The sequence below is a fragment of the Taudactylus pleione genome, unplaced genomic scaffold, assembly GCF_031769625.1.
Source record: "Taudactylus pleione unplaced genomic scaffold, aTauple2 ptg000012l, whole genome shotgun sequence".
Lineage (NCBI taxonomy): Eukaryota > Metazoa > Chordata > Amphibia > Anura > Myobatrachidae > Taudactylus > Taudactylus pleione.
The window spans coordinates 17846182-17873882 of NW_028284415.1; the positions used below are offsets into that span (position 1 = coordinate 17846182).

Below are 27701 nucleotides of genomic sequence, written 5' to 3' on the forward strand. Positions count from 1 at the left end.
TATGATACCTGGTGACGTGCATAAAGCCACTCAGTTAATTAGTGAGACAACTGGCTTTCACGTTTTAGTCGCATTGGATCCCACCAGGATCGCTCGGGGTACATTAAATTTTAGATATATTCAGGAACTTCCTAAATTAATAGATAATATCACCAAGATGTACGATGACACATTCAGGTATACAGGGAGAGAATTGCAAGCGTACAAGAAAGAACTGGTGCAACACAGGCTACTATTAAATTATTTAACTGCTGTTACTGGAGGGTATTGCGTAATGTTGGCCACCCAATTTGGAGTAAAATGTTGCACCTATGTCACCAATGATACCAGCGACCCTAAGGAAGTGATAGACCGGAAGATGGATGAAATTCTGCAGTGGCTGAAGTAGGGGAGAAGATAGAAGGATGGGTTTCATGGCTGAACCCAGTGAAATGGTTCTCAGGTCGAGGGGAATGGGTCCAGGAAGTGATCGCCAGCATAGGCAAATTCTTAATCCTTATACTGATTGTCATCATAATAATTGGCATATGTGTCCGGTGTGTTCCTATTGTGTTGAAGTGTGGAAAATGTAAAATAGAGTAAAACGAAAGAACAAAATTATGATGATGGTCAGTATGAATACTGAGGTAAATATAGAACTGCATTACAACCCTGAACTAGGAAATACCATCATTTAATGTATTATATTTAGACATGCATAGAATGTATTATTGAAATGTTATTTTAAAACACCTCAGATAATGTAAAGTCTCAAATTTCCCCTTCAAGACTGCCTTTATAGGACTGGTGTATCCCCACACCTTTCACATGATCTTCCAAGATCCGCGGTGTGCGTATAATAGTAGTTTTATGTCCCCACTCAGAGACACATTATTGATGGATTAAGAACCACCTTGTGCCATCCCATAATAACACTAAATAGTATATAAATGTAAGCCTAAATATTATATTTTAAAATCAGATTGTGATAGCATGTTGTTCGCTATCAAAGAGTGGACTGTCAAAGCTGGATTATTGGCTGAGACAAGATCAGTTTAAAATTGAATCGCATCGACGCCATCTTGCGACTGGCCGCAAGACGCCATCTTGGAAATGAAATCGCAAGATGCCATTTTGCGAATGGCCGCCCAAGCGCCATTTTAGATAAACTCACACTTTAGTACATGTGGCGATATTACTATTAGCATCATGCGATTGCATCTTACACCATTTCTCATACACACATTAATACGCACAATTGCGCAGTTAACTAGTCGCATATTAGCGAATACATAAGATCCTGTATTAAAACGCCGAATATTAGCTTCATGCACACGCATCTGCCCCAAGTTAACTAGCGTCTTTACATCAAACCCCACATACTCACACATTACATATTCACATACAAGGTTCCATAAGCTTTAAGGTATAAGATTCAAGTATGCACATTTACTATAATTGCTATGTAATAAAGATTATTTTGTAACTAAGGTTTTAAATGTGATAAGTAAGCCATGTTTGGTATTGTACTGATGCGTACTCTCTCAACAGTATTCCGGTAACATCGATGTAGAGATCTCAACAGGCATTCTCAACTTATGGACCGCAGAGACTTCAAGCAACAAAATGTACATTATATGACCAACTGTTAGGATTTGCATGAGGCGGGAAACCAGAGACCACCAGTTGTTAGAGGCTGGACTGTGTCTATTTGAACCAACCTGTTAGATGCCTTGTATTTTCCACCCAGAAGATCTGCATTTCCGATCGCATCGCAGGATTGCAGCAATCCATCGCAGACGGATGGGTACCTTAATGCATAGTTGTATATACTCCTAATTACCCCCAGGGCTGTAGCTGAGGTTACTCTTCATTAGAAATGTGTGGTCCGATTTTACTCTGATTTACATACAAACATACATTACATTGCTCAGTGCAGTCCCCATTTTTATAATAGACAATGTTGCAATGTTATCCCTTATCTTTGGTATACGATGGGAGAGCTTTGCATGTGTTCCAGGCACATTAACTGAAGGGGATCTAATACAAACAAAAAAATGTATAAACCCTATGGCGTTGCACTCCAATGCTGCAGGGGTTAATAATAAGTCACCACCTTATATCTAATAGCATATAACAAAACAAATCAACCTCACTTGTGCTCTGGATTGTTCCAACAAGTCAACAATAAGTCCATCAAGGGAACTGTTCCATGTCCTTCGGTATAGGTAATTCTCCGGTATAAAAAAGAAGAAATGGAAAACACAGTATAGTGTAATAACGTCACTGTATAATGTAGCCACCCGGGAATGTGAATATGAGCAGAATATGGTGATCTATGAAGATCTTCTCCCGGCTTTATATCGTCCCAACTCCGGTATGAATCACCCAGATGTGAATGAGGATAAGTCTTGTGTGGAGTTCCGTACATGTATGCTTACTTGTAAGCACGTTGTATGGACATATAAAGGAATCTTTATCTTCAGAAACCTCGATCTGTGGTCCTTAACTGAATGTGGGGACTTTCAAGTCATAATAGGACAAGGTAAAAGAAAAGACCGTCATCCAGTACCATGAAAAACAGCTATTTATTATAAGTAAAAACATATGAAAAATACAGCAGTAAGCACGTACCATCAGGTGGTAATATTATGCAGATTCCTATTGCCCTGTAGAAGATGGACCCGGGTCAATAAGGGCAAATGGGTAACATATAGAATGGATGGAATACTGCATACAATAGGTGAAGCGGCACTCTGTTCTTTCACTCCCTGATGCAAGCTCTGTTTTTAGCAGCGATCTATACATAACTCTAATCCACTTCTCCTTCAGTGCTACTGTGCATGTGTGGTCTGAGTGGAGAGTGCCAGGGAGGGATTGTAGGCAACAGCAACTAACGCCACCTCAAGAAAGCGTTAGCTACCGGGGCCAGTCTCCGGAATGCAAATACCTTCAGGGAATTCTATAAATCTGCAGATATCTCCAGAAAAAGGGTGTTTTTGGGGGATATCCTACAAATTTACTTTAGTAAACAGGCCTAACATAAACAAATTCACAAATTCTATATTAGTGTTTTTGTGCGTGTGGATAGATAAATAGATCAGGGTGTGCACCAATAAATGCGCTAGGCTGTACAAAAGCTCCAGCTAAATATGTACTTTAATAAATGGCCTTTACTGAAGGGAAGAAGTAGCCAAGTTGTTAAAGGCACCGTCAAGGACTTTCAGCAACTCTGGATTGATTTCCATTTCATCCCAAAAGCAAAAACTAGATTGTATCTCAATTCAGGAAAGTTACATATACAGTATAGCAATCCGTACAACCGTACGTGTAATGTGAAAAAAATGGTAAATACTAATGACACTGAATTATAGTAATTAGTGGACTATAATTCACAGTAAAATGCTTAATAACACACAAACTCATCTTCAATCCACAGTTCCTACAGTTAACACCTTCGTCTCTTATCTAGACAGTGAGACGTGAGTGGGAGTCAGTTACATCTTGAGGTATTATGGGCATCAGCACACTGTAATTAGCTGAACCGTTCTCTCTCTCTCTCGGTGTCCTGTATAATTTTCTTTTGTTGTTCTAATTACAGACCACCTACCCACTTGGCGTGAATTCTCTGCACGCACTCTTATTTTATGAATTTCTTATCTGCTACTTTACACTTCTGGCTAATTAAATCTTGATTACAAAAATGTATGTTTTACTAAAAAACATTAGTATCTCCCATATAGCATAAATATTAACCCATGTGAGTCAATTTTCCTTTTATATTACATGGAATAATGCACTTTCTTCTGCAAATGATATGGTTATTACAAGCCAAGTGCATTGAGCATATGCACATGCACAAATTACAAAATTGTATTTGCACCCCTAATCTAGTTTATCTAGCTGAAAATGTGCATGCTTTAGCTGGATTTGCTCCCAACTATAAATGAGTGTCTTTATGTGGGAGGTGTATCAAACTTTCTAAAGAGGACAAGTGGAGAAGTTGCCCATAGCAACCAATCATATACTACCTATCATTTATCAAGTACATTCTATAAAATGATAGCTAGGAGCTATGGGCAACTTCTCCACCAGTCCTCTTTAGTAGATTTGATACATTTCCTCTGTGTGTGAAAAATACACTATGTTTATAAGGAAATTATGGGGGTGGAGAATGTAACAACGTGAGGTTTTTATTTTTTTTCAACACTGCACTTTAGTGTACCAGTATAAATGTACATTATGTACCAGTAAAACTGCACTTTAGTGTACCAGTATAAATGTACATTATGTACCAGTAAAACTGCACTTTAGTGTACCAGTATAAATGTACATTATGTACCAGTAACACTGCACTTTAATGTACCAGTATAAATGTACATTATGTACCAGTAACACTGCACTTTAGTGTACCAGTATAAATGTACATTATGTACCAGTAAAACTGCACTTTAGTGTACCAGTATAAATGTACATTATGTACCAGTAACACTGCACTTTAGTGTACCAGTATAAATGTACATTATGTACCAGTAACACTGCACTTTAGTGTACCAGTATAAATGTACATTATGTACCAGTAACACTGCACTTTAGTGTACCAGTATAAATGTACATTATGTACCAGTAACACTGCACTTTAGTGTACCAGTATAAATGTACATTATGTACCAGTAACACTGCACTTTAATGTACCAGTATAAATGTAAATTATGTACCAGTAAAACTGCACATTAAGCAACATTTTATCAAACTGGCAGACTGTCAAACAAATCATTAGATCATCCAACATACTTGTATCATCATCAATGTATCAAGCGCTTGCACAAGGAGACACATTTTTTAGGCATGATTGTCATTGTGAGACTGATCAAATCACATAACTACTGGTGGCTATAAAAAAGTGCCCAAATTATAGTGTATCACTAATATACAGCCCCAAAAATCTGTCTTATAGTACACACAAAGGTAGGCCTCTCCTAAGAGACATATGTTAAGATATATAGAGATCAATGTCAGACACATTGCAAAATGTTAAATCAGGAGCAAGCAATTTGTGAAAAACGTTTTCTTGAAAAACTGGCGCTTTGCTACAAACAACATGCACTTTCTTCCAAACTACACAGCCTCTATTAAATATATGACAAATTGGATATGATTTTATGCAAACTACAGATTAGCAAACCTACATCCAATTGATAATGGGTTTTAAAATCGCATTTAAAAAACAAACAAACACTTTCATTGACGTAACTATAGCGGGTGTGAGGGGTCCCATTTTTATGGGGCCCAGAGACTAAGGGGGCCCCGGACCCAGCTCATATAGTGGTTTACCAAATTCCTGAGATTACCGTGCCTGAAAAGGGGGAACAATCTCTGAGCCAAATTCAATTAGCCGCGAAAAGTCCTGTACTTTTCGCATGCCGGAGTTTTCGCTTACATCGCTGGTTTTGCATGCGAAAAAGTATCGCATGCGTCCCCGCGTCCCGGTGAAACTCAAACAGGCGAAAAGTGCTGTCAGATTTGGGGAAATCAGCCTCACACCCCCCAAAAGATGCACTAACGTTGGGGATCATGGTAGATACCCCCGATTAGCCCTGCCGAAGCTATTTGGGGTACTTAAATGCTCTCATTAGCTACTAATTTGCGTCTTTGCACAAGTGGTGAAGAATAGCATTTAGCAGTTTTTTGTGTGAAAATAACTAGTCCCAGCAAATTTGGGGTACATGAAAATGGGTGCAAGCATGGTTAAAATTTGAAAAGGTGAGGTCTTAAAAACGCACCTTCAGCAAGCACCTGCAATAAAAAAAACACCTCCCCATACTTGCAGACCCCCCCAAAGTCTATTTCGTTAGTTTTTAAGTTTGTACCCCAACTTTGTACTTTTTCGCCCCCTTTTTCAAATTAATTTTTTGGCTTGTTCTTTACATTTTTTAAATATTTTTTTATGCAGTTTACCTTTGGGGACCTGTCCTAAGGGTGCACCCCACCTTTTCACCCCAAAAACACAATTCTGCACTTTTTTCCACCCGCTATTCATAGGCAAAACTTTTCGGCTGGGTACATTGCAATGCGTTATCGCACCGGCAAAAAGTTACAACAATTGAATACGGGGATAAGTTTCCACTGGCAAAATATCATCGGCAAAACTTTTTGCCGCCAATTGAGTAAGGCCCTCTGTCTCTGAGTAAAGCTCCTCACTGATATGATCCATCTCCCATACACCTGAGTTAATCAGTAAACCCGGCACTGTTGCAGAGAAATTTTTTCCTTGTTTATAGCCTTTATGAAGTTAGGGGGTGAGAATTGAGCTCTGAGATTAGGATGGCCCCAGAAAGGGACAGTGTGATGGAGTGCCTAAATTAGGAAGAGCTCTGCTCAAAGTGGAATTTCCTGCATTAGGAAGTATCCCCTCAGGTAGGAGCTAGTTGGTCCCTGCCCACTTTGTGGCATAATGTGAACTGGAAGCTCTGTGTGCCATAATATGTACTGGCAGCACTACAATGTGACATATTGCGAACTGGAGGATTAATATGAACTGGTGGCACTCTGTGGTATAATGTGAACTACGGCACTACTATGGGCAGGGTTGTCTTAACAGCAGTGTGGGGCCTGGGCAAAGCAATGCACTGGGGCCCCTACCCACCCAAACACGGGAAATTTTTTTAAATGGTCAATAAAATTAAACCCTCCTGCATGCCCATCAGATCTCCCACACATGCAGAGAGACTCTGTCTGACTGGTCTGAAGCCGGCGGAAGAAGTGAAACTGGGACTGAGGTGAGTACTCGTCACCGGGGTGGGGGATTGGGTGGGGGAGGTTAGATCAGAATACAGTGCACTGGCGGCCGGATTATAAAAATATCACAAATTTATAAACTGGCCGAGGCTACAGGGGGGGAGGTTTGTAGGCACCTACAAGCTTCGGGCCCTTGGGCAATTGCCCAATAAGCTCAATGGAAGAGATAGCCCTGACTATGGGGCCTAAAATAAACTAGGACACTATAACTGTATGGTGCATAAAATGAACTAGGGCACTACTATGGGGCACAAAATGAACAAGGGCACTACTAGAAGCATTGGGGAGAGGTCCCTCCAAAATGTTGCTATGAAGCCCACAATGTTCTGGTTATGCCTCTGTACTTTACTACAGTGCCCTCTACAACTTTCATTAGTACAACCTATTGAAACAGTCAAATGTATGTACACTGGGGCTTATGTGGAGTTGGATACATTTGCGCTTTTAATAGAGACATGAAAGCAAAGGCACAGCATATGTTTAGTCATATACATCTCAGAATACATCCAGCTGTACAACACTCGCACAGGCGCCATGTCGGGAGTAACAAGTGTTTATACTTACACCCCACGACTGCATAGACTAGAAACCAAACACAGACAAATAAAAATATAGAGAAAGTGTATAAAGTCACATTACCCTATTTGTATGCAAATAATGCAATAATAATGTCATGTTATTTACACAGCAGAGAATGTTTTCCACATATGTAAATACATACAAGAAATAATTGCAAAACACAAATAATAATTAAATTACATTAACTATATGTGTTGTTTCTACTTTTAAAAAGAAATTGGGACATAACTTTTCTGCAGTAGTCAAAATGGAAAAGTCAATTAAGTAATAATATATACTGATGTAAAGGCTCCCATACATCAGAGATTGATTGCAGCAATCGTCTAATTTGCAATCGATTGTGTATAAAAATCTTTCCCTTTTTCAATCAATTGTGGCAATTCTGCAATCTGCAATCGATTGAAAAAGGGAAAGATTTTTATACACAATCGATTGCAACTTACACGATTGCTGCAATCAATCTCTGATGTATGGGGGCCTTAAGTTCATACAATTTAGCTGTGATGTTGCAGATTTAGGGCTATCAGGTAATCAGGTGGAGGTGCCAATACGCAATCAGCCAATCAGAGCAGCTGGAAAGTGCTGCAGATAGATGCAGTCAGCACTGTGCTTCTGTGCACCAGTCCTCCAACACCTGCAAGAGATATGTCTGCTGTCTACATCTATCACATCATTAGGCAATCCTTGAATGGAATAAAGGAATAACCATGTAGATAAAAGAAATATCATGAAGCAACTCATTAGGCAGTGACTACAAAGCCATCACAATGAAGTGACAGGCACCAAGTTTGTGTCCCTCCACCCCCAAATACCTTTAAAGGGAAAAAGAAATATATATAAAATTATGCCTGTTTATTTCACACAGTTCTCACTGTCATTATAATTTGTTATTACATTTTTCAGAGGTAACATTGTATTTTACACTCTTACATGGGACAGGATTTGAGGAGGAGTTAAATAGTAGGTCAGCAGATAGCCAGCATCTGCTGTAAAGGTGAGGTAAGAATAGAGCATTAAGATAAGGTTTGTGTGTCTCCTGCTTCTCTTTATCTACAGAATGTGTATGAAGTTTGCTTTCTGCAGCCAAAGCAATGCTACAATTCTTTCCCCATATACATTCCCCATATATAATATATAGAGAAATTGTGTGAGAAAAACCTTAGAGCAGCCATTTTGCAATAATGTTGCTGACTGCTCAGCTTACTGCATTAATCATTGGTCCCAAATTGGGTTTAGGAGTCATAAAGAGCCATTTACCTGGTCTGTCGCAGTGGGATGGGCAAGGAAACACAAAGGAAAGGGTCAAAGGTGTCACTCTGCTTGTGGCAGTGCGGACAGGTTAGCGAAGATCTGAAAGTACACATAAGACAATAAATGCTGATGATCCTATGTGCAGCATGCATTTATACACACAAAAACACAAACAGACAACGCTATATTTAGAGGATATGTAGGCAGACAAGGTGTCTGGTGACGGGTAATTACAGTTGTGTCATCTTGTTATCCACTGTTGGGGCAAGGTCTGAGTCACCATTTCTGTCTTGCTTTGACAGCATTATCCACTACTGGATGGTAAATGTATCAATTGCATTAAATACTGTACACATTCTCAAAAGCTGACCACAGACAACATGGTTTTAAAAACGTGAGTTTATAGTACTGTACTGCTAAAGTCTCAATATATGAATGACTTTTTGAGAACAGGTTTAACAGGTTTAAATAACATTTATGAAGTAAAATGCCATGTTAAGAATTTTTGACAGTAAAATATTTTAAGTGTACTCATCGTCACACCGTCAACGCAGCCATTTTATGGGCAGTGCCAATAATCATGAGAATGCAGCCTGCCAACTCAGTAAAATTGCTGAAGAATATAGTATTTTCTTTAGCTATAATTGTATTTAAGTCACTTTTCTGCTTGTTTTTTTTTTTTTTTTTCATTTTTGTTTACATGAAGTCCTCCTAACATTAACAAAACATGTAATGCCCCTGCACACTGCCCATACCATAGAGATATTTGAAAGGAGATCAACAGATAGTTGTTGACTGAACAATTGCCAGGGAACTAAATAATGAATGCCCTTTAGGAGGTCTCACACTAATGTACTAAAGATACCATAAAGAACTGTAACTGTAACAGGAACCAGAGGTTTATTATTTCAGCATTGGAACATTACAATACACTATTTATGGATATTTACATAATAATGTTGACTGCTGATAATATAATGACAGATATGGGGCCCATACATCTGTGTCTGATTGCTGCAATTCCCCGATCTTAGAGCGCCTGGGTCGGGGCATCGAGGAAATCTAACATGTTGGATTTCCCTGACTTGTCGATCCCAACCAAAAGATAAGTGGGATCGGTGAGTCAGAGAATTTTAACATGCAGAATCTCCCCTATTCCCTGGTGGACTGGCGCTGATCAATGACCGCCGATCAACAGTTTTGATAACCGATTGACAGATCGGATCGGCATTGGGGGATCAGGGAATTGCAGCGCTGATGTATGGCCCGCTTTAGTCTGACCCATAAACCCTCCCACGTATGTCAGAGATGCACAGGAAAGAGTGAGGAGACAGACTGTGATAGATAGAGACAGTGGCGTAGGGAAAGGAGAGGTCAGGGAGGGAAAGAGAGATAACAATAGAGAGGACAGAGTGGGAGAGGAAATGTTGGGGGAAGGAAAAAAGAGGTGTGTTTGTGTGTGTGTACGCAGAGGCGCAAGTCACACATCTTTTTGTATTGCAGCTATATCTATTAACGTTTGTTTTGAGAATTTTCTATAGTTCTAACTAGTTCCCATTCTAGTACACTGATTGGCTATATGTTAGTCCTAGTCCCAACCATATCACAACCATTACACATAACAACTCAATGCACTTACAATTGCAAGCTTCTATTTTATTTTATTCAATAGAATACATTTATTTTGCTAACAAGTTCAAAAAGTCACTTGACATATGTTGGCATTCTCTTAGGTGCATAATTAAGCTCAGTGGACTTCTCATTCTGTTAACATACAATGCGAGACATTTGCAATCAGCTCTATACAATCATCAGATCAGAAAAAAATTGCCCTAAACAGCGAGGACTACAATTTTTTGATCTAAAAAAATAATAATATTTCAGCATATGCTTCTAAATCTGTCATTATGTATATTCCATAAAACTGTTTAATTTATTTGTATATATACCGTTTATTTTAAATTATAACTCTTTAAACAGAATACACGAAATGTTATTGCATGTGTGCACCAGCGCTCTAAGAATAAATAAACCTTGTGTCGGGGGCAGCTGTAGGCATATGAGGTAACCACCCTCAATTTACATATGGATTCTTGATTGTTATAATTTTACCTCAGCGCTCTACCTATGTATAGTATATCGTCTAAATAAATGAATAGATGTTGGTTTTAAAAAAAAAAAATTGATAAATAAAATTTTTTTTTTAAGAAAGACCAACATCTATTCATTTATTTAGACGATATACTATACATAGGTAGAGCGCTGAGGTAAAATTATAACAATCAAGAATCAAACAGAATACAACCTATACTTTATTTGTATACATTTTATAGTGTAAATTACTCCATAAGACTTTTAAGATCTTTTTTTTGTGAATGAGGAATTTTGTCCCCCAAATATGAATGTCCAATAATGACGTCTCTAATTACCATCTGTACCTGTACTTGGCTTGAAAGTGCTCTTGTACAAAGCTATGTTCCCCGTCTGTCTGTGAGGAGGGCGAGGAGCTCATCGTACTGTGATCATTAACAGAAGGCTGCAGGCACAAAACAAATGGTATATTAATTATTGGAGAAAATGCATTTAAATGTAAAGTTTGCCACTCATACCTCAACCACAAACCTTTTACAGACATATATCAGAAAAAGCAACATTTATTGAGTGTGCTCTTGAAAACGGTTTTCAACATTGTCTAACCAAGCAGCATACTTGCCAACTCTCCCTGAAATAGTAGCAATCTCCCTGTCTCCCTGAAGAGACTACCAATCTCCCTGATTACACATTACCCCCATTATGAAGTTGTCATATAATAAAAAACATATATACACATTCAAATGGGATCATTAGTATCAATTCCCTGCATTAGTTATAATGCACAATGATCCCTATGGCTACATGCGTTTTCTGAAAAGTATCAGTGTGTTTTCATCAACACGTAAATCTTACTAACTGCTTTGGGGCTCATTTACATTTGGATGTGAGTCAGGTTTATGACACACCTCTCAGATTTAGCAATACATGTCCACTTTACTAACGCTCATAGGTGTTGCTTTCACAATGTCCCTGAAATGCTTTTGGAAAAGTAGGCAAGCATGCCAAATAGTCCAAGTATTCATGTGAAGAGGGACACATATATGTTACCATATGAGGTATCATTTGTCAAATGTGTAAATTCGCATCTGCACATGTCCTGTATGCTAAAACGGGTTATTTGCATCTATGCAAAGTAGGGATGTGCAGGCTCGCATAGGTTAGAATTTTCCCGCCAAGTTCGGATTTTTCCTGACAAAAATCGGGTCTCAAAGAAGCAAAACGTCATCTTTCATGGACAAACATTATCATTCCTGGACAAAAGTCCATGGAAGATGATGTTTGTTCATGAATGACGTTTTGCCCCTTTCTGAGACCCGATTTTTGGCGGGAAAAATCCGAACTTGGCGGGGAAATTCGGACCTATCCGAGGATGCACATCCCTAATGCAAAGAGATCCATCCGACCCAGAATCAGCTCCAAAGGTGTAGCCCACCATTTATCAAAATCCAGGAGGGTTTCTTAATGCCACTTATCGTGGCATTAAGAAAATCCTCTCTAGCCGCAATTTATCAATCAAATATCACTAGTGTAGCTTAGCAAGACTCAGTTGCTCTGCTGTGAGGGTTTGCTGAGGTGCACATACTTCAGCCAGTGAATGCATATGCATAAAGAAAGCACAAATGTAATAAATATATTGTAAAACCAATATGTATACAATACTGTGCAAACATTTTAGGCAGGTGTGGAAAAATGCTGCAAAGTAAGAATGCTTTCAAAAATAGAAGTGTTAATAGTTTATTTTTATCAAGTAACAAAATGCAAAGTGAATGAACAGAAGAGAAATCTAAATCAAATCAATATTTGGTGTGACCACCTTTTGCCTTCAAAACAGCATAAATTCTTCTAGGTACACTTGCACAAAGTCAGGGATTTCGTAGGAGTATAGTCAGGTGTATAATTAACCAATCATACCAAACAGGTTATAATGATAAACATTTTCATATGTAGGTTGAAACACAGTCATTAACTGAAACAGAAACAGCTGTGTAGGAGGCTTAAAACTGGCTGAGGAACAGCCAAACTCTGTTACAAAGGTGAGGTTGTGGAAGACAGTGTCATGTCATAGGTCATACACCATGGCAAGCAGTGGTGTAACTAGGGTATTTGGAGCTCAGGGCAAGTTAAAAAACAGAGCCCTCCCCCCGAGTAGGTGCACGCGCCAGAAAAGTGGCCGTGGTCACATGCCACAAGAGGCGTGGCCACTGAAAAATGGGGCGTGGCAACATGACACACCACCGTTTCTTTTCAGTCTGGGTACATTCTTTTTCATTCCATATGCACCTTAATGCCCCAAGTAGTAGTGCCCCTCTTGCAATGCCCACTGTAGTAGTGCCCCTTATGAAATGTCCCCAGTAGCAGTGCCCCCTGTAGTTGTGCCCCTTATACAGTGCCCCCAGTAGTGCACCATTATACAGTGCCTCCAGTAATACCTCTTATGCAGTGCCCCTTATACAGTGCCCCCAGTAGTGCCCCTTATACAGTGCCCCCAGTAGTACCACTTATACAGTGCCCCCAGTAATGCCCTTTATACAGTGCCACTAGTAGTGGTCCCCCTATGCAGTGCCCCCAGTAGTGGTCCCCCTATGCAGTGCCCACAGTAGTGGTCCCCCCTATGCAGTGCCCTCAGTAGTGTCCCTTATATTTTGCCCCCAGTAGTAGTTTCCCCTATGCAGTGCCCCTTATATAGTGCTCCCAGTAGTAGACCCCACCTATGCAGTGCCCCCCCCAGCAGTGCCAGTGCCCCTTACATATATAAGGACAAAAGCACACAAAAAAAAACCCACTTACCTGGATCCCCGCTACTGCCCCTGCCGCCTTCTCCTCCGTCCTCCCGTGCCAGGCCCGCTCTGCACCATGGGAGAGACGTCATGACGTCTCTCACATCACCCACTGTGGGAGCCAGAAGATGGTGCTCATGAGCTCCGGACGTGGGTGCAGCAGTCAATGAGAGCCTGTCTGACTTTCATTGGCTGCTAAAGGAAACACACTGCAGCTGGGTAGGACGAGTGTACTAGCCGGCGGCGGTGTTTTTACTGTGTAGTGATCAGGGTCCTGGTCCGCGGAGCCCTGCTTGGCCCCCTAGATGCACCACTGATTACAGCGCTGGTGGCAATGTGTGTGTTAACCAGCATCTAATGAGAGTCAGATGACTCTCATTGGCTGCTGCTGCTACTGCACACATATCACCGCCAAGCGGCAGCGATGTATGTGTGTGTGAATCAGCAGCCAATGAGAGTCAGACAGACTCTCATTGACTGCTGCAGCGCCCACTGCAAGAGCCGGGCTGGAGCTCACTCAAGAGCTCCGCCTTCCGGCTCATGCAATGGGTAATGGGAGAGACGTCATGATGTCTCTCCCATAATGCTGAGTGCGCCAGCCCGGGAGGACTGACGTGCGGCGGGAGCAGTGACCGGAGCCGGAGCGTGGATTCAGGTAAGTGTATTTTTTTTACATTTTTTTGTAACTTGTGTGTCTGCACTATGGGGGGCGCAGGGGCTACTACTACTACTGGGGACACCACTACTGGGGGGGAGCTACTACTATTGGGGACACCATTACTGGGGGGGAGCTACTACTACTGGGGGCACCATTACTGGGGGGGAGCTACTACTACTGGGGGCACCACTACTGGAGGGAGCTACTACTACTGGGGGCACTGCATCGGGAGGGGGAACCTCAACTGTGGACTACTACTGGGGGGGAAACTACTACTGGGGGCACTATACAAGGGGCTTAATACTAGGGGACCACTACTGGGGGTACTTAATAGGGAGGACCACTACAGGGGGCACTGGATAGGGGGGATCACTGCTGGGGGCCTGCATAAGGGAGACCACTACTGGGGGCACTGAATAAGGGAAGCTAATGAGGGGCTGCATAAGGGGGACCACTACTGGAGGCATTGCATACTGGGGGTACTGTATAAAGGGAACTAATGGGGGGCTGCTTAAGGGGGACCACTACTGGGGGTACTGTATAAGGGGCACTACTATGGGCCTGCATAAGAGGGACCACAACTGGGGGACATTGCATGCTGGGAGTACTGTATATGGGGCACTACTGGGATTAAGGTGCATATGGAAAGGAATGTTCAGAGTGACGATAAAGGGGTGTGTCATGTTGACATGCCCAATTTTTAAGTGACCACTCCCAATTTTCGCCATGTGACGGAGGAGCGCGCACATAGCAGAAGGTGGGGGCTCCATTTTTACATTTGCCCTGGGCTCCAAATACCCTAGTTACGCCACTGACAGTAATAAGACACAAGGTAGTTATACTGCATCAGCAAGTATCAGAAATGGGGTTTCAAGATGTGCTGTTCAAGCTCTTTTGAAGAAGCACAAAGAAACAGGCAATGTTGAGGACCATAGACACAGTTGTCAGCCAAGGAAACTTAGTGCATCAGATTAAAGACACATCATGCTTACTTCCCTTCGAAAATGGAAGATGTCCAGCAGTGCCATCAGCTCAGAACTGGCAGAAGTCAGTTCGGAGAAGTCTGGCCAGAAGTGATCTTCATGGAAGAATTGCGTTCAAAAAGCTATACCTCCGACGTGGAAACAAGGCCAAGCGACTCAACTATGTACGAAAACATAGGAACTAGGGTGCAGAAAATTGGCAGCAGATGCTCTGGACTGATGAGTCAAAATTTTAACTATTTGGCTGTAACAGAAGGCAGTTTGTTCACCGAAGGGCTGTAGAGTGGTACAATAATGAGTGTCTGCAGGCAACAGTAAAACATGGTGGAGGTTCCTTGCAAGTTTGGGGCTGCATTTCAGCAAATGGGATTTGGTCAAGATTGATGGTGTCCTTAATGCTGAGAAATAGAGTTAGGTACTTATCCATCATGCAATACCATCAGGGAGGCATCTGATTGGCTCCAAATTTATTCTGCTGCAGGACAACTACACCAAACATACAGTCAATGTGATTAAGAACTATCTTCAGTGTAAATAAGAACAAGGAGTCCTGGAAGTGATGATATGGCCCTCACAGAGCCCTGATCTCAACATCATCGAGTTTGTCTGGGACTACATAAAGAGACAGAAGGATTTGAGCAAGCCTACATCCACAGATGATCTGTGGTTAGTTCTCCAAGATGTTTGGAACAACCTCCCTCCCGAACTCCTTCAAAAACTGTGTGCAAGTGTACCTAGAAGAATTGATGCTGTTTTGAAGGCAAAGGGTGGTCACACCAAATCATGATTGGATTTAGATTTCTCGTCTGTTCTTTCACTTTGCCTTTTGTTAATAGATAAAAATAAACTATTAATACTTTTAATTTTGAAAGCATTCTTACTTTGTGACATTATTTCCACACTTACCTTTTGCACAGTACTGTATATATAGATCAAATTAAAAAAAAGCCTTATTTCTGTGAACTTAGGGGATGTAGTCATTAAGGCGAGATTTAAAGGTTGGGTACGGGATGCCAACAGTCAGAATCCCGACCCAACTAAGTAAGCACCCTAATTATACCCCTTACCCTCCCGCTAACACCGCCCCAAAGCCTAACCCTAACCCTCCCCACCCCTCCATCGCAGCATAAACCTACCCCTAGTGCCTTTCCTTAAACCCTAAACCTAACCCTCCCCCAAACCCTAATACTTACTGTTGAGATGCTGACGGTCAGGATTCTGGTGCCGGGATTCCAACTGCTGTCAGGATTCCGGCACCGGTACGCTGGCATCCGATAGCCGGGATGCCAACTACTTCCCACATTTATAATATCGATATTCATATGTCAACACCAAAATGTCCTAGAATGTCAACATTAAGGTTAGGTTGTGTGGGGGCGGAGCTTAGAGTTAGGCACTAGGAGTAGGGGGTAGGGATTATAGTTAGGGACAGGGGGACTTAAGATGTGTACACACTTAATGTGTGTGCCCAGCGTTGCGCCTTCCCCCCACTTATGGGCCAACATATCAGGAGGCCGGTACACACTAGACAATCAGGTGCCCGACCCCTCAATATGTCGTCCCCTGCTGCATCCCACTGCATGGGGTCGCCAGACCTGATTCGGAAGTGATGGGACCTGGTAGCTGCCGCTGGAGACCCTGCAGCCATCGGGAGCAGGTAACTAACCACAGGTCCACCAGGGATGATATGTCGTCATTCTAACATGTCGACATTTAATCAGTATCTATATAATGAATGTCGACATTATGACCATGTCGACATGATGAATAACAAAATTATGACTGTCGACATATCACACCAAACCCAATTTTGTTGCATAGGCTTTCCCATGTAAGTGAGTGCCTTTCTGCTCCTCTGGAGGTTTCTGCCCTTACTGAGCTCACATTTTTGCAAATTCTTTTTTCACAATAGGAGTATATATAATAAATTAATAAGTGTACACTGAGGTACTCCTGCTGTACTACTATTATACCCCTTTCACACGTGAACGCGCATCGACGCAGGTTTTTGCTATGTGTGAATGCAAACGACCCAGGTCGAAGTCCAGGGTCCACGACCCTGCTCTGTATCGGGAAATTCATGGGTCGTCAGTCAGAAAGGGGTATTTATGGTAGAATTTTTAAAATACATGGCAGGTACATATTACAACAGATGAGGAGAGAATGGCAGAATGACAGCACATTGAAGCATTTGTATCAAAAATAAAATATATCATTAAGATACTTTAAAACTCTGTTAAAAAAAAAAACAACAGGATTATGTAAAAAATTTTGATGACATGTTAATTTTATGCTAGTACTTAAAAATTGAAAACACTGGTAATATATAAGTTGAACGAGGACATAGTTAAGTGTAGCCTCACTGATGTGTAGAATACATTTGGCTGCAACACATTTTTAAACTAAATTAATGTAAAAATGCTGTGCAACCAGCCGTGGTTAGCAGGGAATGCTGCCTTCATAGGATTAGGTACTTTAATCCATGGGGTATTTTGTATAATTGAGTGAATATGATCACCAGAAGGATAACACCCACACAGGTTTATGTGGAACTACAACGGCAGCCCTCCTCCCTGAGGAATGAAACTCTTTTCCGATAACAGGAAGCCGGGATGCCAGCCAGTCCCTGGTTACAGCTTCCGGGGAGAACTTGGCAGCAGTCAGTTTATGACTAGTTCTAGGTTGAGTAATTTGGTCTGAAATGGGTTAAAGCCTCAAATCAACATGAAAGATAATAGTCATTGTGTATTTTAAAAACAGAAAATAAAACGTGAAGACATATGTTCAGAAAACATTATGTATTTCAAGCAATTGATGAAGGGACAGATGTGAATTAATGGGGGGATAGGGGGGACTTGTAAGAGGATTGTTAGGAAAGCATTGCAGATCCGCTAATGAGAGTTCTGCCAAGTAGAGAGTCTGCTCTACAGACTGTGAAGTATAAACCACTTATCCATCTGTTTTATACTATGTATTTCTAACACACGAGTGCAGTAAACCACTTCTCATGGCCACAGCAGACTACTGCCGGCTGAGAACTATAGAGGTGGTTCAATAGTAAGAAAAAGATGAAATACATAAAAGAATAATCAGGGTGCAATAACAGATAATGACTACTTGTACTTAATGTATCAATTATTCTACCACTATATAATATCTGTTTACTGAACAGTGGTGTGAAAGACAAAGTGCACCAGGTGACATGATAATAAGATCACAGATCAGTATACAGTGGCACAGCAGGGCAGGGACTGCTGGCTGGACTGGGGGGGGGGGGGGGGAGTAGTAGTAGGGTACCTGCTTTAGAAATCTTCAACTGGCTGCCAATCAGAATCAGCGCTGAAAGAGCAGAGAGGGGGAAGGCCCAGGTGGCTCAGGTAGTAGCGCTGCATCCGTGCATCTGCATTTCAAATATGGCGCGGCTGCAAGCCAATCACAGCTTGCGGACCAGCAGCCAATCTGGAGCGGCTGCTCCTGATTGGCTGCCGGGTGCGAGCTCCGGCTGGCTCGCGGCGGCACCATAAATTACATGCAGCCGGCGGTATTGCATTTCAATTGTACGTGGCTGCCAGTGCAGCTCAGCTGCACCCGGGCCCCCTCTTTGTCCGCTGTCTCCGGGCCCGGGACTCTAGGCCCGCCAGTCCCCCCCTGATGGCGGCCCTGATACTAACGATCCAATTTGAATGTATATATCTCTTTTTTTATGTAACAGCTACATAATTGGGGTAAGGTGCAATCGTGGAGATTGCTACTATTTCAGGGAGCCTCCCTGACGATCAAGGAGAGAGGCAAGTATGGGTACAGGATGTCTTACCACTGACCCAGGCCAAGCTCTCTAGACATGTGCATACTTGTGCAAGTTAGTGGAACTGATTTGAACAGTGGTTCTCAAACTCGGTCCTCAGGACCACAAACAGTTCACATTTTCCAGGTAACCTAGCAGGTGCACAGGTGTCTTCATTACTCACTGACACATTTTAAGAGATCCACAGGTGGAGCTAATTACTTTACTTGCGTATCTGTGAGGAGACCTAGAAAACATGCACTGTTTGGGGTCCTGAGGACCGTGTTTGAGAACCTATGGATTAGAATATACTTTTCTTAATATTATGTATATTCCTCTGCAATATGTATTAACTTATAAGGCCTAGAAAATAGAACAGATAAATAATAATTGTATTGTTTGGTTTATGCTGAATAATTGGCACATTTTCAGAACTATGATAGAAAGATTGGCATTTAATTGAATAGTAACCCTGCAATAATGAAATCACTTTTGCTTTTGCTTTACATCTATACTGTGCTTGTACATAATCTAATGCTTGGATTAGGCTGTGCCACTGTATACTGATCTGTGATCTTATTATCATGTCACCTGGTGCACTTTGTCTTTCACAACCTTGTTCCAGCCAGTCTTCTTTGCCCTGTGCTTTGCCCCTAGTCCTGCCAGCCTTCCCTGTCCTGCCGACCCCTCACAGGCTTAAGTAGCAATAGTAGTAAATAAGAGAGACACTACTCCATATAGTTGATTAATCAACTATATGGAGTAGTGTCTCCTTATGTACTACTATTGCTAGTTTGTTATTAAGACCTGTGAGTGCCGCCTGTGACCCTCTCTTCATATATATATATATATATATATATATATATATATAATATTCACTGCTTTAATGCTTTTTAAATTGGTTTATGCACAAATTGGTGTCCCACCCTCTGGTGTAGCTACACCTACCTATGCCAAAGCCCCCCGGTGGGGGCCCTGCCTATTTTCTCAGTATCGGGCCCCACAATTTCTGATGGCAGCCCTGATTAGTATAATTTCCCTGCATTTGTTATAAGGCACAGTGATCCCTATGGCTACATGCATTTCTGAAAAGTATCAGTGTGTTTTCATCAACAACAGGGGTGTATCTAGGGGTCCGAGCGCCCCTGGCAAAGTAAGGGACCGGCGCCCCCCTCCTTTTTATAGGAATAATTATATTTTAGAATTAGAACTTAAATATTTGCAAATAAAAACAAAAGTTATCAGTTTTTAAATATCTAAAACTCTTTATGAAGCTATCTGGGGCTGCTGTGAAGAACAGGCACACACGAAATGAATTACAGCACAAACTTCTTACCCCGTTACCCTCCTGCTCATCCATCTTACTACACTATATGGCCAAAGTAATCAGGGACTACCTACTCCACTTACTTGGGTTAGAGACATACATGCCTACCCTCCCGGTTTTCGCGGGAGGCTCCCGATTTTTCGGGTAACCCCCCGCACCCCCGGAAGGGTAGGCATTTCTCCTGCATTCTGCCCACTTCCTAGTGAAGTGGGCAGAATGAGGAGAATACCCGCGGCGATCGCGGGTCTCCGTGAAGGGGGCGGGGCTTAAGCCGTGATTCTGCATGACTCGCAGCATTTGGCCCCGCCCCCTATGTAAATTGTACCCAATCGCGACAATTTTACCACGATGGGGCGGGGCTTAATGACACAAATCGTCAAGCCCCGCCCCCGTCGGCCCCCTGCTGCTTCTCTTACCCGGGCTTCTCCCGGGAAGAGAGTATTAAAGGTAGGCAACTATGGGTTACAGATTGCTGGCAGGTCTCTGGTGGGCTGGAAGACTGCTGGTCCCTGTCACTGGTAAGCAGGCTGCTGGTCTCCCTGGCTGGTGCTGGTTGTTGGTGTCCCTAGTTGGCAGGGTGCTGGTCTCCCTGGATGGCAGGGTGCTTATCTAATCAGATGCAGACTCAACAAAGGGAAGTAGAATCCATGTGCAGGTGGAACGCATAGTTCCTTTCTACTTCCCTTCTTGTGTACACACAGCACAAGTCCACTCACTAGTCACCTAACCCTATACAGGCAACCATTTGTAAAGTAGCCTGTCATTTACATTTTGTCCCACCCCCACCCAACCTACTTCCTGGACCTCATCCAATCAGCGTGGGGTATGGGGGACAGGTCACAGAAAGGACGGAGACCCTGACAACTTCAAGTATAGTACTGTAATTTATGTTTTTAACACTTTGCTGCCTGCCACTGGGATCCATTGTGGGAGGAGGATTTGCTGTGTAATTTAGAAGCTGCTGCCTGTGACTGACTGAGAGAGCAGACGCTGCCAGGTTCTTGTCTGTCTGCTCTAAATCAGTGAGCTCCGCGGCGGCGGCAGCAGCAGTACACACAGTACACAGAGCAGTCAGGGAGAGGAGGGACTCAGGCTGCTCAGCTCCAGGACAGCGTGTCCTGTCACGACTCTGCAGATACATTGTTTCACAGTTCACTGACATGATAAATTAACTAACCAGCCGACGGCTGTGTGTGTGATACCGCTGTGTTGTTGTGCCTTCTTAACCAAAAATGCAGTGTTTAAGGACCAAGTTAGGTTATCTGAGATAAAAATCCACAGGAATTTAAAGGACTTCTCTTGCTCAATGGTCAATCATTCTAAACAAACTGGTACCTTAGGCATAACGTTCCGTCTCCTAAAATCAATGACCCTTTGGTTTTAGATGTGTTCAAATGTAAGCAATTCTCCTTACTCCACTTGAACAATCTAACAACCTCGCTCCTGTAAGCGCTTTCATCCCTGTTTCTTATTAGGCCAACAATAGATATATCATCAGCAAACTTGACAATCTTGACAGACTGTGAAATTGACTCGCAATCGTGGGTAAATTGCGAATTCAGGAGTTCATTCAGACCCGCTCGCTAGATGCGTTCGCTCGCACCCTCGCAAATCCAGCAAGGCAGGTGATCACACGGCAAGGCATTAGCAAGGCAGGTGATTGTACACCACTATGTCTTGGCGTCCGATCACTTAGTGTATGCAGACGCCCATCAGCCATTCATAAGACGTCCACTTGTGCATGTCATCTCCTGGAAGTGCATGAAAACATTGGTACATCGAGCACCATCGGATGCGATTGCAGCGCTTGAGGTTGATTAAACCCTGCCGCAAGCACTGCGATCACTTCAGTGTGATTTTCAACCAAGTGACGTGTACTATGATGCTGCCTTTTAATTATGTACGCCTCTGAAACTGTGTTGTAGCACTCCGGCACGCCTGCGTTCGCACCTCCACTACCCTGTTTCTAGTGGACTGCCCCAGTTACCATCCACAAACAGCCTCTCTTACCACTCACTCTGCTGGGCCGTCTATGCGCAGCGAGCGATTGTTTCCCGAGCATTCGCAATGGTTCACGCACTGCGATGCATACGCATGCGCAGATTGCAACTATCGGCCAGCTACGAGCGATCGCATCCCAGTGAGCGGGTCTGAATCAGCTCCACTGTGCTGGACTGAGGACACAACTGTGGTACCCCTACATTCTGAACTATCTCCTTTTAAATATTTTGCCCCCGCTTTACTACCTGGGGCCTGTCAGATAAAAAATGTAACAGCCACCTACAATAAAACTATTTAAACCCAGACAATATAATTTAGCAATCAGCGAACTGGGTATAATAGTATTAAAGGCCGAAGTAAAATCAACTAATAAAATTCTTACATAGGCATTCCTAGCTTCTAGATGTGAATGTACCTGATACAAAACAGTCGGGACAGGATCCTCCGTCAAACGATTTGGCCAAAAAGCAAATTGGACGGGATCAATCAAACCCTGCAGTGAAATGTGACCTAACATCCTTCAACACTAGCCTCTCAAATCATTTCATCTAAGGATGTCAAGGCTATTGGCTGATAGTCATTTGGACACTTCGGTATTCCACTCTTAGGAATAGGAACTATAGTAGTGGACTTAAAACTTGTAGGAACCGCACAATATGCCAGGGATTAAAAATTAATGTAAGAATGCCAGCCAGCTGGTCACTGCAATTCCTTAAAACCATGCCTTGAATGCCGTCCGGACCTGCCACCTTGCCAGGGTCCACAGAATGCAGACATTGCCTAACAGGTGGCTCGTCAAGCACCAAGGGAACCTCGCCTAGCCTCTACTCCAGAACCAAAGCATTTATCTTACTAACATTGTTAAACCTGGAGTAGAACACATTCAGATCTTCTACCGAAGAACTATCTACACTCCTAACATCAGCCCGTTTAACCTTATAGTCTGTAAGGCTCCACATACGCCTAGAGTCGCCTTTATGACTGAAGTTCTCCATTTTTACTGAGTAGTCTGCCTTGGCTCGACTAATACCTCTCCTTAAGTCGGCCCTAGCAATTCGATACCCGTCCTTATCACCAGACTTAAAAGCTCTATCCCGTGCCCTAAGTAGAGAAGAAACTTCACCATTTAGCCAAGGTTTCTCGTTTGCAAATACCTTAAAACTTCTCCTCGCCGTAATGCTTTCTACACAGCAATTGATGTAACATTGGACCATAGAAGAAAGCAAGTCTACATCTATGGTCCCATTTACCACAGATTCATCAATAAATAGGTCCCAGTTAGTAAATTCCAGAGTATCCTGGAGATGCTCCATAGCATTTGTTGGACACACCTGTACACTTGTCCTGGTAGGTTTAATATACCTTTCAATAGGTATGTAAGTGGGAATCATAAATAACGAGACATGGGACCTGATTGAGACCTGCTCGCTAGCAAGCGATCACTCGTTGCTGCAATGTTTGCAAATGTGCGCATGTGTATACTTCGCAGTGCGCGTGCGCAAACTAGTACGAGTGATCGGGATGTGCTCGCTCGCCCTGCAAAGACAGCCCAGTGGAATGAGTGACAGGAGAGGCCATTTGAGGGTGGTAACAGGGGCAGGGCAGTAGTAACGGGGGAGTGGAGTTGCGGACACAGGCGTGCCTGAGTGTTTCAACGCTGTTTCAGAGGCATGCATAATTAACAGGCAGCGTCACAGTACATGCCACCTGGTTGAATTATACACTGAAGTGCTCGCAGTGCTTGCGGTAAGGTACAGTCAACCGCAAGCGCTGCGGTCAGATCCGATGGAACCCGATGTACCGATGGTTATATATACTTCCTGGAGATGACGTTCGCTAGTGGGCGGCTAAAGACAGACTGGTGGGCGTCTGTAAACACAAAGTGATCGCACGCCAAGACATAGTGGGCATTGTTATGCCTTGCCGTGCGAGCGCCTCCCTTAACATCACTTAGCTGAATTTCCATACGCTGGGAGCGAGCGGCCGCATCAAGCGAGCGGGTCTGAATCAGGCCCTTGGTCTGATTTCCCTATATGGGCACATACAACAGTTTCATAACATGTTTTATAGCTCGTATACACCTGATCAAGGATATTTCCTTCTCGAGTGGGAACCATAATATTTTTATAGAATTTCGGAAAGAGCCAATTTTAGATCCACCCAGTTAAAATCTCCAGCCACAACAATAGCCTCTTCTACATAGGCATTTGTAACTTAGTCAGGGCCTCATGTAGTAAATCCAAGGCACACCCCGCATTTGCCTGTGGGGGAATATAGACAGCAATTATTATCACTACCGTATATTCTCTAGGCAAATAAAAAGGTCTGCACTTAATCAGCAAATATTCCACAACTTCTGAGCAGAATGACTCGATAACAACTGCGTCAGAGGACCACATATTATTTACATAAATACAAAGGCCGTCGCCTCTACGTTTTCCTGAGGCTTGCGACCTATCTGCCCTAAAAAGAATCATATTTTCAAAGCCAGCTGCAGCGTCTGGGGAGAGGGGCTGGTGTGGCCGGAACAAGGGGGAGTGGCCAGGCGGGTGACTGACATTTGTGGGAGTGGCAGGGGCGTGGCCACACAATCACGTCATTTTGTCTCCGCCCCCGCTACACAATGCCGACAATACAGTGTGAATTCCGTCACTGGCCCCCTCCGCTGCGAGGGTTTAACTATTAATAGCGCGGGGGGGGGGGAGGTCAGGGGGTTCGGAGGCTACCTGGAGGCTTGCCTGTCTTTCCGTGGGGGCCAGGTGCTGCAACCGATTTTCGGGAGGCTCCCGGCAAAATCTGGAGGGTAGGCAAGCCTGCTCCACTGGTCACTAAATTCATATAGTGAAGCAGCAGGTAGAGGTGGAGTGGAGAAAAGGGGGGGTTGTGCAGGGCTGAGGGAGGGTGCTGAGATTTAGGAATAAATGGTTGCACACAGATGCCCCCCGCTGTTCCCTCCACCCCTGCAACATGCACCTTCCACCTCGGCACCCTGTAATTACCACCCATGGATCCTGAAATAGCAGCAATCACCCTGTCTCACTGGAGAGGCTATCAATCTCCCTGATTGCAACTTACCCCCTTTATGAAGCTGTTATATAAAAGAAAAAACAGAGATATTTACATTCAAATGGGATCATTAGTATCATTTCTCTGCATTGGTTATAAGGCACAATGATGGCTACATGCATTATCTGAAAAGTATCAGTGTATTTTCATCAACACGTACATCCTACTGACTGCTTTGGGGCTCAGGGCCTGATTCAGAGCCGGACGCTATTTGCACTCGCTCGTTCAGAAAAAGGGGCCGGCTATTTAAATTGAGCACTCGCTCTTTGCGGTCTGTTGACGCCTCTATATCTGAGCGAGCGAACGAAACATGCGCTCGCTATTTTGTAAAGACGCCCCCTGGCCGCTCGCATCCTACGTCATCTCCGCTATTTATTAGATTAATCGAGTACATCGAAAGGCGTCTGAACTGCTCGCAGTGCTTGTGGTTGGATTTTCCTACCGCAATCATGCGAACAGTTCAGGCTAAGAGACAACCAAGTGACGTGGTCGATGACGCTGCTTTGTTAATTATGCACACCCTTAAAACGCCTGTTTTGACCGTTTGGCACGCCTGCGTTCGGATCTCCACTCCCCGTTTTCAAGCACCTTCCCCTGTTACCACCCACAAACGCCTCATCCTGTCACTCAAATTACCAGGCACTCGCTATTTTGCGAACACATGATTTCCGACCGCACTGACTGGTTGGCGCATGCGCATTACGATCCATACGCATGCGTAGATGTGCGAACATCGCTCTGGGCAAATGAGCGGCCGCTTACGAGCGGCTCTGAATCAGGCCCTCAGTTACATTGGATGTAAGTACATTTTATGACACCTCTCAGATGTAGCAGTTACAAGTCCACTATACAGCCGCGCTCATAGGTGCTGCTTTCACAATCTCCCAAAAATGCTTTTTCAAAAGTAGGCAATTATGTTATATTCTTTTGACTGTTGCTGTTAACGTTCTATACTTGTCTCCCTGTCAATTCATTGCCATCTTCATTTATGACATGTCTATTATGATTGTCATTTGATTTATTACGCTTCAAAGAAAATTACCTTTTTGAAAAAAGTAAAAAAAGAGAAAAAGTTAGACCCACAGAAACAGCCGGATACACACAAAATACACATATTGCAGTGGCGATGCAGACCTATTGCAGAGTGATTGACAGGAAGTGCCGTTTGTGGGTGGTGACGGGGGGTGGTCGGGCGAACGCAGATGTGCCAGTGTCTTTCAACGGTGTTGCAGGGGCGTGCATAAATTAGCCACTGCGATACCATACGCAGCCGGAGGCCTCATAGCGTGCGCTGAAGTGAGCAATTCCTGAGTGAGGTCTGACCTGCCTTAACTGTGCACATAGGTTCGATGGTATTCGATTCTACCAATGTTTTTGCAGTCTTGCTAAACATTATGGATGTACGTGTAGGTGAAGTGGGCGTCGTTATGAAGTGCTGCTGCGGCGGCGGCATCTTGAATGCTATGGATTAGCATAAATTCGTAGTGAACTGCGTGTGTATGCAAGTGCAATGCTGACCGCAGATTCCGGATTATCGGGAATCTGTACGTGCGAATCTGTACGTGCGCAGGACCCATTCTGCGAGTATGCAGAATGGGTCCTGCGTAAACGCACACAACCCCTTCTGTGCCTATGCCTGATTGACTTAGGGGGGCAGTGCGGGTGCAGTGCGGGGGCTGGCCAACGTTCCAGGAAGCGGGGGCGTGGCTGCTACGTTTTCCGGGACTGGCAAGGCAGCTTTGCAATTCCGTCCGTTGCTGAATCACCCCCAGTCTGGCCAAAGGAGCAACCATTGCGACCAATGACTGCAATGGTGATACCAGGCTGCGACCTCTGTCGCAGCGCTGGGATCGCAGATGCAGCAAGGAGGTGTCTGTTTCCTGCAGACACCTCCTGCTGCACTGGCGTCACTAAAGGGGTGCGGGATGCACCGGGTGACACCAAAATAGCAGAGCTGCTCTGCTATTTGGTGTCACCCCATCGGATGGTGTCACCGAGCACTGTAGCGACAAGGGAGAGGCTGTGGGCTGCCGATGCACTGCTGAGGCAGCCCATGCGGTCACTCCCCCAAGATTGGGACACATAAGGGACATGGCTTCACGGAGAAAGGCCACGCCTTTGACGCGCGTAAGAATTCCCACCAGCCGCACCACATGTCACGTACGTAACGCCGCTGTCCTGCTGCATTAGCATTTTAGATAGTCGGAATTGCACAGCTGCCCTTAGTATTGATCCAGCAAGATCTGTTTGCGTGAGTTGATTTAGGGCCTGATTCCGAGATTTACACTAATGCAATCACAGCTGCATTCTCTCACGGATCGCAGTTGCTAAAATACGCTAATGCCTTCCAAAGCATAGCCGAGCATAGGGACGTCCTCTGCTGCCTTCTCATATACGTCTGACG

General features: G+C 43.5%; 1 protein-coding gene across 1 annotated transcript in view; it reads right to left on the reverse strand.

The window, feature by feature from the left end:
* The window catches only part of USP43 (ubiquitin specific peptidase 43), a 104616-nt gene that overhangs the window by 23677 nt on the left and 53238 nt on the right, over positions 1-27701 (reverse strand). The window contains exons 3-4 of the mRNA XM_088468722.1: positions 11046-11143; positions 8614-8706 (exon numbers count right to left, since the gene is read on the reverse strand). Of these exons, the coding sequence (XP_088324848.1) occupies positions 8614-8706; positions 11046-11143 (191 nt within the window). The remainder of the gene's footprint in view (positions 1-8613; positions 8707-11045; positions 11144-27701) is intronic.